Below are 18,177 nucleotides of genomic sequence, written 5' to 3'. Positions count from 1 at the left end.
TGCCCATCAACCAATACACTCTGCTCTTTATCCACATAATAAACACACTTAGCAATAGAGGCACCACTTGTCATTGGACAACTGAACAGAATTCATCAATCATATTGGAAAGGTTGAGACATAAACCACAAATATATTACATGTCCTTTGGAGTAAACAGCAGGATGTGGAAACTGCTGTGGGTTCTATTCAGCCTGGTAATGTTAACTGGCTGGCCGGTGACCCAGTTTTAACAGGGGGTTTGGCAAGTGGACAAGAACAGTGTGTCAATGGTCTTCTAACATTGCCAGACAGTGTGTGTGTGTGTGTGTGTGTGTGTGTATATATGCATGCATGTGAGTGTGCCTATGTGTGCATCCACAATGTGTGTACAGTGCTGTGAAAAAGTATTTGCCCCCTTCCTGAGTTCTTATTTTTTTGCACATTTGTCACACATAAATGTGTCAGATTATCAAACAAATTTTAATATTACACAAAGATAACCCAAGTAAACACAAAATTCAGTTTAAGTGATAGCTTTTTTCCCTTAATAAATAGAATTATCTGAACCTTCGTGGCCCTATGTGACAGAGTATTTGCCCCCCTTATTAAATCATGAATTTACTGTGGTTAATCACATTTTTTGGAAAGCTGAGTTCAATTTCACTAGCCACACCCAGGCCTGATTACTGCCAGACCTGTTGAATCAAGAAATCACTTAAATAGAACCTGTCTGACAAAGTGAAGCAGGCCAAAATATCTCAAAAAGCAAGACATCATGCCGTGATCCAAAGAAATTCAGGAACAGATGAGAAGTAATTAACATCTATCAGTCTGGAAAGGCTTATAAAGCCATTTCTAAAGCTTTGGAACTCCAGTGAACCACGGTGAGAGACATTATCCACAAATGGAGAACATTTGGAACAGTGGTGAACCTTCCCAGGAGTGGCCGGCCTACCAAAATTACCCCAAGAGTGCAGCGACAACTCATCCAAGAGGTCACAAAAGAACCCACAACAACATCTAAAGAACTGCAGGCCTCACTTGCCTCAGTTAAGGTCAGTGTTCATGACTCAACCATAAGAAAGAGAATGGGCAAAAATAGCATCCATGGCAGAGTTCCAAGGCGAAAACCACTTCTGACCAAAAAGAACATAAAGGCTCATCTCACTTTTGGCAAAAAACATCTTAATGATCCCCAAGACTTTTGGGAAAATATTCTGTCGACTGACGAGACAAGGTGAACTTTTTGGAAGGTTACATGTGGCGTAAAAGTAACACAGCATTTCAGAAAAAGAACATCATACCAACAGTCAAATATGGTGGTGGTAGTGTGATGGTCTGGGGTCAGCATGGTGGTGGTAGTGTGATGGTCTGGGGCTGCTTTGTTGCTTCAGGACCTGGAAGACTTGCTGTGATTGATGGAACCATGAATTCTGCTCTCTACCAAAAAATCCTGAAGGAGAATGTCCGGCCATCAGTTCGTGACCTCAAGCTGAAGCGCACTTGGGTTCTGCAGCAGGACAATGATCCAAAACACACCAGCAAGTCCATCTCTGAATGGCTTAAAAAAAACAAGATAAAAGTTTTGGAGTGGCCTAGTCAAAGTCCGGACTTGAATCCAATTGAGGTGCTGTGGCGTGACCTTAAAAAGGCTGTTCATGCTCGAAAACCCTCCAATGTGGCTGAATTAAAACAATTCTGCAAAGAAGAGTGGGACAAAATTCCTCCACAGCGACGTGAAAGACTCATGGCCAGTTATCACAAACGTGTGATTGCAGTTGTTGCTGCTGAGGTTGGCACAACCAGTTATTAGGTTTGGGGGCAATTACTTTTCCACATAGGGCCATGAAGGTTCGGATAGCTTTTTTTCCCTTAATAAATAAAATCATCAATTAAAAACTGCATTTTGTGTTTACTGGAGTTATCTTTGTGTAATATGTCAATTTGTTTGATGATCTGAAACATTTAAGTGTGACAAATGTGCAAAAAAAAAAGAAATCAGGAAGGAGGCAAATACTTTATCACAGCACTGTGTGTGTGTGTACTAACACATGAGCAGCACATGAGGACGATGAGGAATGACTGGACGATGCCGGCTGTGCCCACGATCCACGTTAGACGAAGGAACAGGATGACACCAAAGATGTTCTGTAGACAGGGCAGGTAGACTCCCATCAGGGTACCCATGTTGGGGGACTGCAGAGAGAGAGAGAGAGAGAGAGAGAGAGAGAGAGAGATGAAGTGAGTGAGAGAGAGAGAGAAAAAAAACATTTTAAAAAAGAACCAAACATACATAGTGACAGAAAGAAGACAGGAAACAGATGTGAGTGATTTGGTTGTCAAGATAACTATGACTGTACTACTGTAGTTTTCCATATTTGTGTGAGTAGTGTGTTTCAATGTCTATGTTTTTATGTGTGTTTCAGTGTCTATGTTTTTATGTGTGTTTTTGAATATGGTATGTAGCACAGATAGACCCACAGGAAATAGCTAATTGATCAGAATTATTGATCAGGTAAGATATTGATCAACTCTCACCAGGGGGCCCACAGGGCAGAACCTGTAACAAACAGGCTCCAACACAACCCAAAGCACACGCATGCAAGCTCAGATCCAAACATGTGCAGAGACAGAGGGGTAGAGAGTTAGAGACTAAAGCCTGTTTAAATCTCAAAAGAAGAGAAAGAGAGGTGGTGTTTGTGACTTCTGACCTTTGGGGCCTTCCTGCGGGACGTGTCTGTGTTCTCGGCCTCCTCGTGCTCCCTGGCCCCCTGGGTAATGTTGGTGTAGTTGACCAGCCGGCTGAGGAGGGACGACACCTTGGGACGGATGTCCAACTCCTCCTGCAGGACAGGAACAGCAGAACAGGGAACAGTTAGAGCTGGATGGGTACCTGATGTGTCTGTGGGGTGTAATAGCCTACAGTGAAATGGTATTATAGTGCAGTGTAAGGAACTGAATTTGTATAGGTTGAAGTAGGAGTGGTGGTCTATCTAGTGATCGATCAATCTTGGCAGTTGAGATGAGCAAATATTGATGTTTTGTATAATCATGTCATGTATTAGTATCAGAGTCACTGTGAGCCACTTAAAGTAACTGTCCAGTGAACATCTCACTTTTAAAAGTCCATATTCTGTTAACTCAAACCCAAATAATGTTGTTGACTCATCTTATACACCTATCTGTAGCCAAATCATAATTTGGAGAACAAACACCCACCAACATTCCAACACAAAAAAGCAGTTAACATATTTAATTACAATATTTTTGGAAGGAAAACTTTTCACTCAAATTGTAATTAATTATAGGTCATATTTCCTAGAAATCTGGAAACACTGGACTGTTACTTTAAAGACAGACCTCAAACAAGGCCAGGTTCCTGTCATAGAAATCAGTCTTCCTGTCAGCATCTGCACTGCTGAGGAAAGGACTATCCTCCTTTGATTTCCATGGCCTGAAAAAAGAGATAGAAGAAGATAAATAAAACATTTAGAAAGTAGGCAAGGATAACATTTTCAACCAGTACCTTGGTAAGATAAACAGGGGTCATTATAAAGTATGAAATGTGATAATGAGAGTCAGTTTGTGATCAGTTCCCATTCATGCATGCTGGTGCTCTATTGTAAAACAGCAGTCTGTTTGTTTTCATCTCAACCAACACGTTGCAATATAAAAACACAAAAAATGACATTTGAGACAAATAAACTTTAGCGATATATGTAGAGGTTACAGGAAAAGAGACGACTAATAATAACTACAGTACAATAGCCATCAAAACCATGCAACCCTGTCAACCACAGTATATACGGTCTATGGTGCTAACTGTGACGAATCTCCAAGTTAGTTCCCACAGTTCCCACTGCCTACAACCTACAGTATGACATCACTGTCTGTCTCAGTATCCCACTCCCACGTTCAAAGTCATCAACCCCGGCAGCTGCTATGTGAGTTATACTGTAACCAGAGACCTGCGTCCTACACTATTATACTGCTTTTAATGTCTTTAGCATATCAGGCACAGAGAAAATAGGAAGGAATTCACTCAAACCCTCTATTGCAAAATGTTTCAACCCATCATTGCTGATCAAGATTGTGAGCGACTTCTCTTGCATCACCAGTAAGCAAAGCATTCACCCAAAGATAAATTCATATCCAAACATCATCCAGGCCAGAACTAAAATCAATCAATGTTAAATAGAGCAGAGACGACAAAAAAGTTGCTTAGTAAATTTCTCTCTGGTTTAAACTCTGTTCTCTGTTTCCCTTGATACATCAAGCTGAGGCAGGATATGAGCCTGGGGCTACTGGCAGTGCACACAGCATCTGTGTGAATATGATAATACACGACACACAAACCAATCTATTTCTAGAAATTAGGATCCTGACCTTTGGATCATCCGAGAACATGACAAGTGGTCGAGTCTCTTCAAACATTATTTGCTTGCAGCACAAATCCAACCGGTTACATTACTAACATCCTGAGCCACAGACATTTACCCGACTGCCGTACCCTATAAGTAGGGCTGAACACGAGACACAAAATGCTAACTTCTCTCCGGCATCTATTCTAAAACTAGACCCATGCTGGTTCAGTGGTGCCAAGCTTCTCTACTTACCTGTCTCCGGTACCACAGTGTTCAGTACCTCAGTGCTGCTGAGGGTGACCATGCTGCCACAGTGTGTGCAGAGAGCAGTGTACTGTGATCTCTGGCTCGGGACATAGTCAGGCGCCATTCAGAACACACTGTCACACAGGGCAAACTGTCACTCACTGAGGGGCTTGGGCCAGAACACACAGTGTGAGGCTGCATACACACACACACACACACACACACACACACACACACACACACACACACACACACACACACACACACACCGGAGGGGGAGTGCACACACAGGAGCGAGTACACACAAGCAAGCACGCAGGCACAAATACATATACACTGTGGGTTGTAGAGCAGAGGCCAGAGCAAACACACAGTAAGCATATGAAGATCTTAAAGTATTTCACAGCTACGTACAGCACATTGATATTACAGTGTTTTACAATCACTTTGGCACTAATTTCAGAACCTTGATGTCATCTTTCAAAACTCTAGACACAAAACTCACAACCAATGATCAAAATGCAAATTTGTCAAAACTAACACTTTTTCCAATTGCTTGGATACAATACACATAAAGCTAAGATCATTTGTTCATTGAACTTAAATCACCTGTTCAAAATGACACAACTTAACATCAAAGTATTACCATTTCAAAATGCAATTCACACATTACATCTGAGACGACTGTCTATTCATTTCATTACAATGATCTAACTAGCAATTGATACAACTGCTCAAAATGATAAGTAACTGTTGCGTTACTCTTAATGCGTAGTTTTATGGAAACTGACAAACAATATTCCATGTTTAGATCATGAAGGTTTCAGGATAACGAGATCCATTGTCACCAATTACCGTAGAATATGAACCAATTGGAATACATTATCTATGGATGTAATATTTCATCATCATTCTTTATCAGACACTGTTTCTATGGTCCCATGTACCACTTTCCCAGACCACGTTTTCAGATTTGACATTACTGTACACTCACCAGCCACTTTATTAGGTACACCTTTCTCATACTTTTGTCTCCACAACAGCCTGAATTATTCATGGTGTTGTATGTTAAGAGATGCCCTTCTGCACACCACTGTTTTAAACAGCTGTTATTTGAGCGTTTGTGGCCTTTCTGTTAGCTTGAATGAGTCTGGACATTCTCCTCTGATCTCTCTCATTAACAAGGTGTTTTTGCCCACAGAACTGCCGCTCACTGAATGTGTTTTGTTTATCGCACCATTCTCTGTAAACTCTAGAGACTGTAGTGCATAAAAATCCCAGGAAGGCAGCTGTTTCTGAGATGCTGGAACCACCATGAGTGGCATCAACAATCATACCACGGTCAAAGTTGCTTAGATTACGCATCTTGCCCGTTCTAATGTTTGGCCGAACAACATCTAAAGCTCTCTACTCTATATACTCTATATATTGAGTTGCAGGCAGCCACATGATTCGCTGTTCGAATGTAACCTTCCTTGATGAGCTAAATCAGGTCTGTAGAGCTGATGGCATGACCTATGTCATTGTGTGGGATAATGTCAGGTTCCACCATGCTCAAATGGTGCAAGCATGGTTTCAGGCCCATCCACAATGTACCACCCAGTGCTTACCCCCATACTCTCCTTTCCTTAACCCGATTGAGGAATTTTTCTCCTCATGGAGGTGGAAGGTATATGATCGGCGCCCTCACGAACAAGCCACCCTTCTCCAGGCCATGGATGACGCATGCAATGACATCACGGCAGACCAGTCAGGCCTAGCATAATGAAACATGTATCACATATTTTGTACTACAATATTTAATGATTGTATGAACAAATACACAGTGAAACGATCGGTATCTTGTGTGTGGGTGATCTAAATGAATGGTCCGATGGTATTTCATGATACATGAGTTATTTGAACCAATGATTCTGCAAGTGCAAGGTTTCTTTAAAGATATGAATGCACAATGCAATGTTTTGAACATTGGACAGCCTGTGTTACAAGTGATGACCGTTTTGAGTTTTGTGTCTAGAGTTTTGAAAAAGGACCACAAGGTTCTGAAATTATTGCCAAAGTGATTGTTAAAAACTGTACTATGGGCCATGATGGGCTTGTCATTGGATGCTAACAACGCATAATGGCAACTCAAAATGACATGCTGTGAAACATTTAGAAAATATGTCCCACTTAATAATCACTAATGATGAGGGAGTCAACTCCTTGTACCATTTCTGAGATTAGATGGGAATAAGTGTGTAAAGACCTAACACTCACTCACTAGTATGATGTCATTGAAAAGGGGCAGGGAAAGAGACAAGATCAAATCAATTCAAATACTGTCCTCTAGTGTCAGTTTGCTGCTAGTGCCATGTGAGAACATTGTAATACAGGAAGGATGTCACTTTGTGTTTACATGTGTTTGTGTTTACATTGCAATGTGCATGCCATCATAGCGTCAGTTCTAAACAATGACCGAAGGATGCTGAACTTGTAAAACAACATATAATCCTTTATCTCTGTCTGTACTGTTCGCTTATATGTTTCCAAATGTCGCTCTCTCTACCACAACACCCTCCCCATGTCGGTCTTATTAAAAGGATGGAGGGTATGGGGACGGGGACGGGGTGCCATTTGTAAAGTTGAATGGTCCGGAGGGGGTTCTCCTGACCTGACATTTGATGTCTAATTAAAACAGATTAAAGATGAACAGAACTGTTATGAACGACTCACAGAGAGCCCTGAGTTCCACTGCGCTGAAAAGAACAGCACACAGGGATTTACAACGACAGGTCCCAACAAGTCAACGAACAAACGGTGCCTCCACAAAAATGCCTCTGAGCCACAAGATCAAACGACTGCCAACAAAGTGAGACAGATTGCCAACCCTGCCGAGCTTCCCGCCTCCTCCTGCTGTACTGAACAGTCACCTCTGTCTGAACGCCTTGTTACTATTAGACAAGTCAGCACATTACTGGCAGCACTCACTTTAGCTTTTTACAGAGAGAAATAACATGACTACCGTACCCAAGTTTCCAAAGCTATCCAGACATATAATGAAGTTGTTTCATATGTGCTTGACTGAAGAGGTCTTTGAACTAGGCCTATTACTGGTAGTGTCAACATATCACTGGTGTAGTGAAGTTACAGGCCAACTTACATCTGCAGAATGAATTTTGGAAGATCATATCATTCTTTACTCTGTTTCTAGTTCCATCAGCTTCTTTCTTTGTCTTTTTACATTTAATACAAAGCAGAGACTATTAGCCAAGGTATTAACAAATACTATATTTGCAGATTAATTTTAAGTGACACCAGTAAACACCAGTAAAATTATCACACATTTGGTTGCCATATTTTTAATATGGTCCCATTCAAACAAAGAAAACAGGAAAAGGAAAGTCCAAATGGTCTAGTAAGCACTAAGGTGGGGCATTAATTGAGGTTGTGTCTTTTTCTGTAAAGGCCTATGATCAGTGCTGCTGTGTGCCACCGTAAAAACAACCACTAAGACAAAAGTATTCCTGACCTGTTACTTACCTGTCAATCCATAAACAATCAATAGAAGAGCGGTGAAGTCCACCTAATGGAAACACAGGCTGTATCTGCTTGATTATCTTCTCCCTGATAGATATGGAGTTCTCTAAAATACACTCTTCCCCCTGGTTATAAATATACAATGAACCAATACCCTAGACTAGAGTCTGACGGACACAGAACTATACCCTAGCCAATTTGACTGACACAAAACTATACCCTAGACTAGAGTCTGACTGACACAGAACTATACCCTAGACTAGAGTCTGACTGACACAAAACTATACCCTAAACTAGTCTGACTGACACAGAACTATACGCTAGACTAGTCTGACTGACACAGAACTATACGCTAGACTAGTCTGACTGACACAGAACTATACGCTAGACTAGTCTGACTGACACAGAACTATACCGTAGACTAGAGTCTGACTGACACAGAACTATACCCTAGACTAGTCTGACTGACACAGAACTATACGCTAGACTAGTCTGACTGACACAGAACTATACCGTAGACTAGAGTCTGACCGACACAGAACTATAGCATAGACTAGAGACTCACTGACAAAAAAACTATACCATAGACTGGTCTGACTGACACAGAACTATACCCTAGACTAGAGTCTGACTGACACAGAACTATACCCTCCTGACCTCCAGTCTGACTGACACAGAACTATACCCTAGACTAGAGTCTGATTGACACAGAACTATACCCTAGACTAGTCTGACTGACACAGAACTATACCCTAGACTATTCTGACTGACACAGAACTCTAACCTAGACTAGAGTCTGACTGACACAGAACTATACCCTAGACTAGAGTCTGACTGACACAGAACTATACCCTAGACTAGAGTCTGACTGACACAGAACTATACCCTAGAATAGTCTGACTGACACAGAACTATATGCTACACTAGTCTGACTGACACAGAACTATATGCTACACTAGTCTGACTGACATTATTATTCGCAGAATGAACATTTTAACATCTTGGATGTTCAATACCTGGTTCTAGACTTCCTAGAGTCTGACTGACACAGAACTATACCCTAGACTAGTCTGACTGACACAGAACAATACCCTAGACTAGTCTGACTGACACAGAATTATATCCTAGACTAGTCTGACTGACACAGAACTATATCCTAGACTAGTCTGACTGACACAGAACTATACCCTAGACTAGTCTGACTGACACAGAACTATACCGTAGACTAGAGTCTGACCGACACAGAACTATAGCATAGACTAGAGACTCACTGACAAAAAAACTATACCATAGACTGGTCTGACTGACACAGAACTATACCCTAGACTAGAGTCTGACTGACACAGAACTATACCCTAGACTAGTCTGACTGACACAGAACTATACCCTAGACTAGAGTCTGATTGACACAGAACTATACCCTAGACTAGTCTGACTGACACAGAACTATACCCTAGACTAGTCTGACTGACACAGAACTATACCCTAGACTATTCTGACTGACACAGAACTCTAACCTAGACTAGAGTCTGACTGACACAGAACTATACCCTAGACTAGAGTCTGACTGACACAGAACTATACCCTAGACTAGAGTCTGACTGACACAGAACTATACCCTAGAATAGTCTGACTGACACAGAACTATATGCTACACTAGTCTGACTGACACAGAACTATATGCTACACTAGTCTGACTGACACAGAACAATACCCTAGACTAGTCTGACTGACACAGAACAATACCCTAGACTAGAGTCTGACTGACACAGAACTATACCCTAGACTAGTCTGACTGACACAGAACAATACCCTAGACTAGTCTGACTGACACAGAATTATATCCTAGACTAGTCTGACTGACACAGAACTATATCCTAGACTAGTCTGACTGACACAGAACTATACCCTAGACTAGAGTCTGACTGACACAGAACTATACCCTAGACTAGTCTGACTGACACAGAACTATAACCTAGACTAGAGTCTGACTGACACAGAACTATACCCTAGACTAGTCTGACTGACACAGAACTATACCCTAGACTAGTCTGACTGACACAGAACTCTAACCTAGACTAGAGTCTGACTGACACAGAACTATACCCTAGACTAGAGTCTGACTGACACAGAACTATACCCTAGACTAGAGTCTGACTGACACAGAACCAGTGTCCTCATCCAACACAGTTGGTGACTTGTGACCTTGCTGGTCTCAGACAACGATCAGAATCTTCTCATCTCTAAGAAAGGCACAGTGAGCATCAGCATCAAAAGAACCCAATAGATGTTCTGGACCCAGATTCACAGAACACTTCTAACACGAAAACATAAGAAGCTTCTTAAAATTCCTTAACAATATCTTAAGATTTCATTTTTTTCTTACAGACTTCTCAAATATCTTCTTGCAAACTTCTTAACAACCTTCTTAAGATGATTGCCACTAGGCAACCAATCTAGCCAGTAATGACAATCATCCTAGCATATTTCAAACTGAGATTGCTGTTCTAAAACATGTTCTTTGGTTGAAATCAACCAATACTGAAAGTTTCATATGAAGTTTGTAAATGAATTAAACATGCTCAATTGCTTTCATTAGCCTAATCTCTCACTGCCCTGAGTTTAAGACAAGAGTTGAGGTATCTTGGAACTAAAAACGTTTCCAAGAAGAAATCCAAGAACATTATTTTCAAGAATCAAATTTCTTCGCAACTTTTTTCTTAGGAAGAAACTTGAGAACATTTCCAAAAACTTTATTGAGGAATACACATTAAGTATAACTTAAGGAAAAAATTGCACTTGAGAATACATTTCTTCTTAACGAGGTTTTGTGAATCTGGGCTCTAGACTCTGGAGTTGTGACTTTTCAGTGGCTAACCATTTACATAACCAATAATGCAAAAGAAAGCAAGAAAACTTCAACATGTCAGCAATCACCAAAGCTGCTTATCCATGAAAAACACTTTGTCACCCTATTAGCTCATTCGGTATGAAAGCCTCTTTGCTAAACTTCTCCTTAAATGAACATTTAAGACTTTATTAAGCAGCAGAGAAGTCAGACCTCTTAGACCTCTCTATGGCTCTACCTCGTGTGGTTAGCTGGCAGAGATGCTATTCTGATTAGTGCTGTTCAAAGGCAATGTGTGTGTGTGTGAGAGAAAGTGTTGGCAGGATCACAATGTCCTGACAAGTCACCAGAATGTTCTGACAAGGTAGGAAAACAAGATAAAAAATGTATTGTTCAAATGCTATTTTAGGCTTAAGGGTTAGGTTTAGGGTTTAGGGTTTGGGGTTAAGGTTATGGTTAGGGGTTAAGGTTAAGGTTAGGGTTAGGTTAAGGGTAAGAGTTAGTAGGATTTTGAATGGGAATAAAATAGTCCCTGAAAATTCACAAAAACAAGACTGTGTGCACGTGCATGCAAGCACAGATTCAAACGCAAGCAAAGATAGAACACCTAAATGTGAGTGTGTGTATGTGAGTGAGCATTTGGGTGTGTGTAAGAACACTAGTCAGTTAGCTACAGTAGCTGTCAACACTGGTTAGACTCTCAACGGACACCAGGGTCCACAACAGAGATGCTGCTAGCCTGCTACTGTACCAACCAACACTAAGGTGGGTACACAACTATACCAGAGCCGTAGGCAGTTAAGTTACAATTGATTTGATACTGTAATACTGTGTATTGTATAATAACTTGGTGTTAGCTTGTCTAGCTCATTTGAACTGATCCGTGATCTGCTTGTATATAGCCTCGTTATTGTTTTTATTGTGTTACTATTTCCTTTTCTATTTAGAAAATATTTGTCTTACTTTTTAACTCTGCATTGTTGGGAATGGCCTCGTAAGTAAACATTTTACTGTAGTCTACACCAGCTGTATTCGGCGCATGTGACCAATAAACTTTGATTTGACTTGTCCTTACACATTTATAAAGGATGGTGAAGTGCTCAACTAAGTCATTGTGATTATATACTTCATATTTCATAGTTAGAAATGTGTCTACTTAGTCACTGTCTGGACAGTGTTAATAATCACACAGACAACAATGACTGACTGATAAGATGTTAGATTGTGTTGAATGACACTGGGGAAAAGAAGAGGAAGAAGAATTTGTGGATCCAGTTCTGTTTGATATATTGTTTATCAGATGAACTTAATCAGACTAACTGTTTCCTTACCATGTCACACCCTGACCATTGCTTTGTATGTTTCTGTTTTGTTTGGTCAGGGTGTGATCTGAGTGGGCATTCTATGTTGGATGTCTAGTTTGTCTGTTTCTGTGTTTGGGCCTGATATGGTTCTCAATCAGAGGCAGGTGTTAGTCATTGTCTCTGATTGGGAACCATATTTAGGTAGCCTGTTTTGTGTTGGGTTTTGTGGGTGGTTGTTTCCTGTCTTTGTGTTTGTTGCACCAGATAGGGCTGTTTCGGTTTTGCCACATTTATTGTTTTGTATTATGTTCATGTTGAGTTTACCTATTAAAAACATGAACTATAACCACGCTGCATTTTGGTCCGCCTCTCCTTCCCAGGAGGAAAGCCGTTACAGAACCACCCACCACAACAGGACCAAGCGGCGTGGTGAAAAGCAGCAACAGAAGGAGAGGCAGCAGCAGCAACAGCAAGAGAGGCAGAACTATTTGGAGAAATGGACTTGGGAGGAGATTCTAGACGGGAAAGGACCCTAGGCGCAGCAAGGAGATTATCGCTGCCCCAAAGAAGAGCTGGAGTCAGCGAAGGTGGAGAGGCGTTGGTATGAGGAGGCAGCACGGCGGCGTGGATGGAAGCCCGAGAGTCAGCCCCAAAAATGTATTGGGGAGGGGGGCACACAGGGAGTATGGCGAAGCCAGGTAGGAGACCTGCGGCAACTTCCTGTGCTTACCGGGGGGCGAGAGAGACCGGGCAGGCACCGTGTTATGCTGTGGAGCGCACGGTGTCCCCAGTGCGAGTGCATAGCCCGGTGCGGTACATACCAGCTCCTCGTATCGGCCGGGCTAGAGTGGGCATCGATCCAGGTGCCATGAAGCCGGCTCTACACATCTGGTCTCCAGTGCGTCTCCTTGGGCCAGCGTACATGGCACCAGCCTTGTGCATGGGGCGGCAGGGTAGCCTAGTGGTTAGAGCATTGGACTAGTAACCGAAAGGTTGCAATTTCAAATCCCCGAGCTGACAAGGTACAAAATCTGTCGTTCTGCCCCTGAACAGGCAGTTAACCCACTGTTCCTAGGCCATCATTGAAAATAAGAATTTGTTCTTAACTGACTTGCCTAGTAAAATAAAGGTAAAATACATTTTTTTTAAAAATGGTGTCGGTTCGTCTGCACAGCCCAATGCGGGCTATTCCACCTCGCCGCACTGGCAGGGCGTCCGGGAGCCTTCAACCAGGTAAGGTTGGGCCGGCTCGTTGCCCAAGAGCTCCAGTGTGCCTACACGGTCCGGTCTATCCAGTACCACCTCCACGCACCAGCCCTCCGGTGGCAGCCCCCCGCACCAGGCTGTCTCTTCGTCTCATCCCTACAGGTGCTCCCACCTGTCCAGCGCTGCCGGAGCCTTCCTCCTCTCCAGCGCTGCCGGAGTCTCCCGCCTGTCCGGCGCTGCCGAAGTCTCCCGCCTGTCCGGCGCTGCCAGAGCTTCCGCCCCTCAGTCCAGAGGCGGCAGAACCCCTCAGTCCAGAGGCGCCAGAGCTCCTCTGTCCAGCGCTGCCAGAGCCTTCTTCCTCTCCAGCGTTGCTGGAGCTGTCCGTCTGTCCAGAGCTGCTAGAGTCTCCCGTCTGTCCAGAGCTGCTAGAGTCTCCCGTCTGTCCAGAGCTGCCAGAGCCGTAAGTCAGCATGGAGCCGCCAGAGCCGCCAGTCAGTCAGGATCTTCCAGAGCCGCCAGTCAGCCAGGATCTTCCAGAGCCGCCAGTCAGCCAGGATCTTCCAGAGTCGCCAGTCAGCCAGGATCTTCCAGAGTCGCCAGTCAGCATGGAGTCGCCAATCAGCATGGAGCCGCCAGAGCCCCCAGTCAGCATGGAGCCCCCAGTCAGCATGGAGCCGCCAGTCAGCATGGAGCCGCCAGAGCCGCCAGTCAGCATGGAGCCGCCAGAGCCGCCAGTCAGCATGGAGCCGCCAGAGCCGCCAGTCAGCATGGAGCCGCCAGTCAGCCAGGATCTTCCAGAGCCGCCAATCAGCCAGGATCTTCCAGAGCCGCCAGTCAGCCAGGATCTTCCAGAGCCGCCAGTCAGCCAGGATCTTCCAGAGCCGCCAGTCAGCCAGGATCTTCCAGAGCCGCCAGTCAGCCAGGATCCTCCAGAGCCGTCAGCCAGTACGGAGCTACCCCTCTGCACTGAGCTGTCCCTCAGTGCTGTGGAGCACACGGTGTCCCCAGTACGGGTGCATAGCCCGGTGCGGTACATACCAGCTCATCGTATCGGCCGAGCTAGAGTGGGCATCGATCCAGGTGCCATGAAGCCGGCTCTACGCATCTGGTCTCCAGTGCGTCTCCTTGGGCCGGCGTACATGGCACCAGCCTTGCGCATGGTGTCCACGGTTCGCCTGCACAGCCCAATGTGGGCTATTCCACCTCGCCGCACTGGCAGGGCGACCGGGAGCATTCAACCAGGCATTCAACCTCTGTCCCGAGCTGCCCCTCTGTCCCGAGCTGCCCCTCTGTCCCGAGCTGCCCCTCTGTCCCCGAGCTGCCCCTCAGTCCAGTGGGGTTATTTAGAAGGGTCGCCGTGGTTAGGAGGCCACGGAGGCGGACAATGAGGCGGACTAAGACTATGGTGAAGTGGGGGCTACATCCAGCACCAGAGCCGCCACCGCAGACAGATGCCCACCCAGACCCTCCCCAATAGGTTCAGGTTTTGCGGCCGGAGTCCGCACTTTGGGGGGGGTGGGGTGTGGGGGGGGGGGGGGGGGGTGGTACTGTCACACCCTGACCATAGTTTGCTTTGTATGTTTCTATGTTTTGTTTGGTTAGTGTGTGATCTGAGTGGGCATTCTATGTTGGATGTCTAGTTTGTCTGTTTCTGTGTTTGGGCCTGATATGGTTCTCAATCAGAGGCAGGTGTTAGTCATTGTCTCTGATTGGGAACCATATTTAGGTAGCCTGTTTTGTGTTGGGTTTTGTGGGTGGTTGTTTCCTGTCTTTGTGTTTGTTGCACCACATAGGGCTGTTTTGGTTTTGCCACATTTATTGTTTTGTATTATGTTGAGTTTACCTATTAAAACACATGAACTATAACCACGCTGCATTTTGGTCCACCTATTCTTGCCAGGAGGATGCTGTTACATACCACTAATGGGGAAATTAAGTTGAGATTCAATTTAAAACTAAAAGTTGCACATGCTTATCGGTGGGTTGGTTATAAATTTCAAAGCACAGCCATCCAGTCTCTGTAGGTCTTTCAAGTACGCTATTGACCACATCAATCACATCAAATCAAACTTTATTTGTCACATGCACCGACTACAACAAGTGTAGACTTTACCATGAAATGCTAACTGACAAACCCTTAAACCAACAGTGCAGTTGGTTAAAAAAGAGATACTTGGTTAAAATAAATATTTACCAAGTAGACTAAAATAGAAAGTAATACTAAAAAGTAACACAAGAAGAATAATAATAAGGTTATATACAGGGGGCATCAGTACCGAGTCAGTGTGCGGGGGTACAGGTTAGTTGAGGTCATTTGTACATGTAGGTGGGGGTGAAGTGACTATGCATAGATACTAAACAGTGTGTAGCATCAGTGTACAAAAGGCGTGGGGGGGTCAATGTAAATTGTCCGGTGGCGATTTTATTAATTGTTTAGCAGTCTTATGGCTTGGGGGTAGAAGCTGTTGAGGAGCCTTTTGGCGCTCTGGTACCGCTTGCCGTGCGGTAGCAGAGAAAACAGTCTATAACTTGGGTGACTGGAGTCTCTGATCATTTTATGGGCTTTCCTCTGAAGCCGCCTATTGTATAGGTCCTGGATGGCAGGGAGCTTGGTCCCAGTGATGTACTGGATTGTTCGCACTACCCTCTGTAGCGCCTTACAGTCAGATGCCGAGCAGTTGCCATAGCAGGCGGTGATGCAAAGCTTTAGAACCCTTTGAGGAGCTGGGGACCCATGCCAAATCTTTTCAGTCTCCTGAGAGGGAAAAGGTTTTGTCGTGCCCTCTTCATGACTGTCTTGGTATGTTTTGACCATGATAGTTTGTTGGTGATGTGGACACCAGGGAACTTGAAACTCTCGACTCGCTCCACTACAGCTCCGTCAATGTAATGGGGGCCTGTTCGGCCCGCCTTTTCCTGTAGTCCACGATCAACTCCTTTGTCTTGCTCACATTGCGGTTGAGGTTGAGGTTGAGGTTGTGGTCCTGGGACCACACTGCCAGTTTTCTGACCTCCTCCCTCATCATTGTCAGTGATCAGGCCTACCACTGTTGTGTTGTCAGCAAATTTAATGATGGTGTTGGAATCATGTTTGGCCACGCAGTCGTGGGTGAACAGGGAATACAGGAGTGGACTAAGTAGACACCCCTGAGGGGCCCCAGTGTTAAGGATCAGCGTGGCAGATGTGTTGTTGCCTACTCTTACCACCTGGGGGCGGCCTGTCAGGAATTCCAGGATCCAGTTGCAGAGGGAGGTGTTTAGTCCCCAGAGTCCTTAGCTTAGTGATGAGCTTCGTGGGAACTATGGTGTTGAAAGCTGAGCTGTAGTCAATGAACAGCATTCTCACATACAGTAGGTGTTACTTTTGTGAGAAAGGGCAGTGTGGAGTACGATTGAGATTGCGTCAACTGTGGATCTGTTGGGGCGGTAAGCAAATTGGAGTGGGTCTAGGGTGTCCGGGAGGATGCTGTTGATGTGAGCCATGACCAGTCTTTCAAAGCATTTCATGGCTACCGACTTGAGTGCCACGGGGCGGTAATCATTTAGGCAGGTTATCTTCACTTCCTTGGGTACAGGGACTATGGTGGTCTGCTTGAAACATGGTGGTATTACAGACTCAGTCAGGGAGAGGTTGAAAATGTCAGTGAAGACACTTAACAGTTGTTCCGCGCATGCTTTGAGTACACGTCCTGGTAATCCGTCTGGCCCAGCGGCTTTGTGAATGTGGACCTGTTTAAAGGTTTTGTTCACATTGGCTACCGAGAGCGTTATCACACTGTCATCCAGAACAGCTGGTGCTCTCGTGCATGCTTCAGTGTACTTTGCCTCGAAGCGAGCATAAAAGGCATTTAGCTCGTCTGGTAGGCTCGTGTCACTGGGCAGCTCGCGTCTGGGTTTCCCTTTGTAATCTGCTATGGAGATATACTGATATACTGAAGATATACTGATTGAAAGGACTGAAGTGGGATTGTGGATATTTTTGATATATACATACATTGTTCAATTACTATCATCTAAAAAATAAAGACAATTATATCCAAATTCACAAGTAATATTCTTTCTTCAAGGTTTTAAGAACATCTTGAGCTACCTAGGAGAAAGTTATTTAATGGACTGTTCCATTTTGTTGTTATTATCTACCCTCATCCCTTTTTTCCTGGAAAAAACCTGTGTTTTCTGCGACACCAATAGGCCATCATTAACTATAGTGGTGTTTTTCATGAACAACAGCAGCTGCCCAGTAGAGCAGAGGAATGCTAGCCCGCTGTGCTGAGGCGCTGTGTGCTAGCTTTGATGTGCGCTAATGATGGAGAGCGGCGTAGAAGGAGGGTGGTTCGGATTATAGTAGGTTATGGTTATGGTTAGTAGAGGGTGATTACAGCACAACAGTGAGGGGCAGAGGAGCACTGTACAGTACAGTTGTAGGATCTTCACCAGCTACAGCAGAAAAATAAACCTGCAGCAACAGGAAATGTGAATTATTATGTGGATTATAATTAATGAACATTCTTGTAGGGGTTGATACCTTTTTCTTTAGGGCAAATTTCAAAGTGGAAATTACAAACTTTAGAAGCCTTTTTAAAACTCAAATACACTATAGGTTTGCTGTGCAGGAAAATTATCAGCAACAAAAGAGTGATCAAATTAAGATCCTACATCTGTACAGAGGAGGGGGGCCACCAATTGGAAAATCAAATTGACACAAAAG

General features: G+C 44.1%; 1 protein-coding gene across 1 annotated transcript in view; it reads right to left on the bottom strand.

Annotated features, from left to right (window-relative positions):
• LOC115113786 (solute carrier family 12 member 4-like) overlaps positions 1 to 18,177 on the bottom strand; it is a 53,935-nt gene that overhangs the window by 31,251 nt on the left and 4,507 nt on the right. Inside the window, exons 2-5 of the mRNA XM_065012060.1 lie at positions 11,182 to 11,191; positions 3,343 to 3,417; positions 2,694 to 2,825; positions 2,032 to 2,178 (exon numbers count right to left, since the gene is read on the bottom strand). Coding sequence (XP_064868132.1) covers positions 2,032 to 2,178; positions 2,694 to 2,825; positions 3,343 to 3,417; positions 11,182 to 11,191 — 364 coding nt within the window. The remainder of the gene's footprint in view (positions 1 to 2,031; positions 2,179 to 2,693; positions 2,826 to 3,342; positions 3,418 to 11,181; positions 11,192 to 18,177) is intronic.

This window comes from Oncorhynchus nerka, linkage group LG27 (genome assembly GCF_034236695.1).
Source record: "Oncorhynchus nerka isolate Pitt River linkage group LG27, Oner_Uvic_2.0, whole genome shotgun sequence".
In the NCBI taxonomy this organism is placed as follows: Eukaryota; Metazoa; Chordata; class Actinopteri; order Salmoniformes; family Salmonidae; genus Oncorhynchus; species Oncorhynchus nerka.
This window is presented reverse-complemented; position numbering and strand designations above follow the sequence as displayed.